Below are 4573 nucleotides of genomic sequence, written 5' to 3'. Positions count from 1 at the left end.
TATATGAGAAAAATGTATATAAATATCTTTTAATATTTAAAGAAAAAATAAAAATATAATATTATATTATATAATATAATAAATTTTTAAAAATGAGGAAATAACACCAAGTAGTAAAATATATATATTATATATATATATTATATTTATCGTAGCTAAGGGGTAAAATTTTTAGTAATATATATATAATATATATATAATGTATATATTCTTTTTTTATGTGTGTAATATTTTATGTAATAATGTGTATTATTTATCATGTAATCAAAGGATAAAATGTTTATATGGTCGATGGTCATTAATATTAGCATACTAATATATATACAGACACTCAAATGTGTTATGTTAAGAAGGAAAAATACAAATAAAAGATTACCTTCATATAATATATTATTTCCAAGTAGGGATTTAAAAAAAAAAAAATATAACTCTTTGTCACTAGGTTTTATAAGAAATGTTTTTCTTTTATATGATAAAAAGAAAAGAGGTAATAAATCATTTCAGCTGTTCAGAGGTTTTGGTGCTACATGTTCATATGAATGGATAGAATGTGATGAAAATGTGGAAGTTAAAATTAGGATATCCCCAGATATTAATTCTGACGATATTCAATATAATATTAAGAGTAATTATATTTATTTCAAGATAAGAAATAAACCAAAAAGCTTGATAGAAGGAAAATTAAAAGGAAGTGTTGATGTTAATTTTTCCACATGGTTTTTAGAAAAACAAAAAGATTGTAATATTTTAAATATCGTTTTAAAAAAAAAAAGTAGAGGTATTAACGAATGGGTAGGAGTAGTAGAAAAGGAAAATATTGTACATGTATCGTATGATAATTTATCATCATCATCAACAAGTTCAAATATATCTTATATGCCATCACCCACAAATAATAATAATAATAATAATGAGAATAATAATAGTAGTAATAGTAAGAATAATAACATTGGTAGTAATAGTTATTTATCAAACGCATTATTATATAGTCAATATTTCGAGAACGCTACATTTAATGACATTTTTGATTTTCTTATTAATTGGGCTAGTAAAAAATCAAGCAGTCAAAAAGAATTTGGTATCCCTATTCTTAAATTAAAAACAAATGTTATGAAAAATGAAGATTCTATAGAAATTATTCTAACAGGTTATGATAGCCTTAAATGGGAAGCAGAAGATAGTTTAATTTTTAAATTAGGAAATATTAATAAAGGCGTGAGTTTAAATATATATAGAGGAAATATTGCTAGTGGTCTTAAAGGTACATATGGTAGTATGATTAGTTATCTTGTTCAAGAGAGTGAAGAAAGAATTATTAGAAAATTACAACATGATATAAAGGGTCTCTACTATCTTAATCCTTTGACAAAAAATATACAAAATTGCATGCATACTCAATCACCACAAAGTAGTTATAGTTATAGAACTGACGAAAAAGATGTAAAACATATATCTATAAATGAAGAGGATAATCAAAAAGTAAAGGATGATAGTATGAATAAGAATTTTACATCTGATCATAATAATAAAGGAAACCATGAGCACAAACACCACCATCATCACCATAATAATAACAATAATAATAGTAATAATCGTGTGGAAGAAATAAAAAAAGACAGTGATCAAGAAGATATAATTGTAAAAGAATTACAACTAAGTTCAACTGTCAAATTAAGCTGTGAAGATAAAAGTAAAGAACCAAGTTTTATGAAGGATTGGTCAGAAGAAAAAAAAATTGAATTCAGAAGAAATTCTGTTTTAGAATTGAAAAAGAATCTCGAATTAACTCAAGAAAATAAACTTTCTTTAAGGTTAGAAGATTATATTTCTCATATGAAAAATTCATTTGATCTAACAGATGAAGAATCCAAATTGGTGTGGCAGAAGGGTATAAAAAAGACTAATGAACAAAAGAATAGAGAAAAGTTTTACAGATTTACAGAAATTGAGAACCTAACCGAAAAAATTGGAATGTTTAATGTAGATGAAGAGGATATTGACAACTTTTCAAACATGCATTATGAAAGAATACAAGAAGGTGCGAAACGAAATAGTGATACAAATTATATAAATAGTGAAGATAAAGATGATACAAATAGTGAAGATAATAATGATGATACAAATAATCAAGATAATGATGATGATACAAATAATCAAGATAATGATGATGATACAAATAATCAAGATAATGATGATAATACAAATAATAATAATAATAATAATAATAATAATAATGATGATCAAAACAGTTTTTACGATGTTACACCTAATATTACTAATAGTAATAATATCAACCAACAATTTTATAATTGTCTAGAAAAAGAATTATTAGATACACAAAATAAGAAACAAAAGACCTTATACGAAATATATATACAAAGTAATGATAAGGAAAAAAAAGAAATGAGAGAAAAATGGAGAGTCAACGAAATGAGATTAAATACATTAATTGACGAACTTAAATATTTAGATGATAATATAATTCCAACTGTTTGTAATAATTATCGAGATGTATTATTAAGTGATGAATATCCATGTTTAATGAAAATACGATTAAATGAAAAACCTCCACAAAATCAAGAAGAAAAAAAAATTCTGCAAATTGTTAATTCTTTTGTTATGAGTCTTTATGATGATATAAAAATATTGATGGAACATGAAGAAAAAGAACATTTAAAAAAAATCCAACTAATTTGTGAAAAAGTTATACAAGATGAAAAAGGACTTAATGAATTTATTGAATCTATGAAACCGTTATTAGATTATTCTTTTCTAGGATATATTAAACACGCAATACAAATGGAAAAAAAAAATATTCAAGCTCAAAAAAAAGATTTTAGACAACACCCATCTGATTGGTTAATCATATTAATGATTATACAAAAAGGTATATATACTATTCTAGAAAAAGACATATGGCAAGATGTTATTAATATCTCTGCAATCATATGTCATGATAATCCAGCTGTAAGAAAAACTATTCTTACTACTATGATAGCATCTATGGCAAAAGCAGATTGGATCTTCTTTAAGGATATTATTAAAACTTTATATAAAAGTGTGGAAGAAAAAAAACTCACAGCTAATCATTTCCCAGATTTCCCACATATTCCTGAAGCCATATTTCAACTAAATTATGATATCGAACAAATTTTACCTGATTGGTTCATAAAAGAAATGTTAGATGAATATGATAAATCCATAGTAGAACAAATGAAGTCAAAAAAACCTCTCTTCTGGAAAATGAAGGAGATAAAATGGGACCCCAAATTTGTAAACAACTTTAAAATGTTGCAGGTACAAAAATATAGGGAATATGAAAGTTATACGAAAAAGTGATCAAATAATATTTTAAGTTCAAATCGTGTGTTTTTTTTTTATAGATACTAATGCATACATAAATGAATGAATAAATAAATATATATATATATAAATATATTATTTATATATATAATTTATATGGTAATTTATTTACTTTTTTATTTAAAAATAAAAAGCATTACAAAAATGTATGGTATATATATATATATATATATATATATATATATATACTATATTTTAACAAGTCGACTTAAGCCTATTTTAAATATATATAAATATAAATATATATATATATATATATATATATATATAATTGTTTATTCCAAGATATAAAATGAACAATACAATATATTTTTTTTATTTTTTTTTATTTTTTTTTTTTTTATTTTATTTTTATTTTTTTTTTATTTTATTTTTCTTTTTTTTTATTTATTATTTATTTATATACTTTTTCTTTATATTTAATTATTTATTTTATTTTTTTTTTGTGAAAAAAATTTTTTTTCTTTCAAATTTATCAATAAATATGAATATATGTAGAAATAAATATACTTTTTAAATTAATTGAAAAGATATTATATATATATATATATTATATATATGTTGTATATTTATTATTCTATAAATGATTAAAAAAAAGGGATGAAAAAAATAAAGTACTTATCCATATTGTGGAAACACAAAAAAATAAATATCTGTAATCATAAAAATTATTACACTTATAATTTAGCTCAAAATTTTTTCCATAGTAATAAAAATAATATAGGTTTGTTTATAAAAAGAAAAAAAAAAAAGAAAAAAATTTTTAATATATAAAACACGTTGAATGTATTATGTTATTCCTCATAAAAAGAAAACTATAAATATATATACATAAATAGATAATACATACATATAATATATAAATATATATATATATATTTCTTATGGGTTAGATAGTAATAATTATAATGGAAATATTCGAAGTAACAAGAATAAAGTGAAGCATTTTAAATGCCCCAAATGTAATAACAATATTAGTACTCATACAGTATCTTTTAATTGTGAAGTAATAAAAAAAAAGAAAAAAAAAAAAAGTAATAAATTCGAAATAATTATATACACATATTTTGTTAATATATATATTTATATTATAGGTGTGTAAGGCATTATTTAACATTGACATTTTTAGAAACTTTAACATTTTTGAACTCTTCAATATGTAAGAATAATTTAAAAAAAAAAAAAAAAAAAAAAAAAAAAAAAAAAAAAG

General features: G+C 21.2%; 2 protein-coding genes across 2 annotated transcripts in view; both read left to right on the top strand.

Moving 5' to 3' along the window:
- Window positions 1-276: 276 nt before the first annotated feature.
- Window positions 277-3339, top strand: PRSY57_0918200 (CS domain protein, putative; the record flags this gene model as incomplete). The annotated part of the gene is made up of 1 exon (XM_012907421.2): window positions 277-3339. One exon carries the CDS (start codon window positions 277-279, stop codon window positions 3337-3339), a length of 3063 nt encoding a protein of 1020 aa, XP_012762875.2.
- Window positions 3340-3963: 624 nt separating this feature from the next.
- The window catches only part of PRSY57_0918100 (chaperone, putative), a gene marked incomplete at both ends in the record, with an annotated part of 2200 nt that continues 1590 nt past the window's right edge, over window positions 3964-4573 (top strand). Inside the window, 3 exons of the mRNA XM_020114795.1 lie at window positions 3964-4087; window positions 4257-4369; window positions 4458-4522. Of these exons, the coding sequence (XP_019970495.1) occupies window positions 3964-4087; window positions 4257-4369; window positions 4458-4522 (302 nt within the window). The remainder of the gene's footprint in view (window positions 4088-4256; window positions 4370-4457; window positions 4523-4573) is intronic.

Source organism: Plasmodium reichenowi, chromosome 9 (assembly GCF_001601855.1).
Source record: "Plasmodium reichenowi strain SY57 chromosome 9, whole genome shotgun sequence".
NCBI classification, from domain to species: domain Eukaryota; phylum Apicomplexa; class Aconoidasida; order Haemosporida; family Plasmodiidae; genus Plasmodium; species Plasmodium reichenowi.
This window is presented reverse-complemented; position numbering and strand designations above follow the sequence as displayed.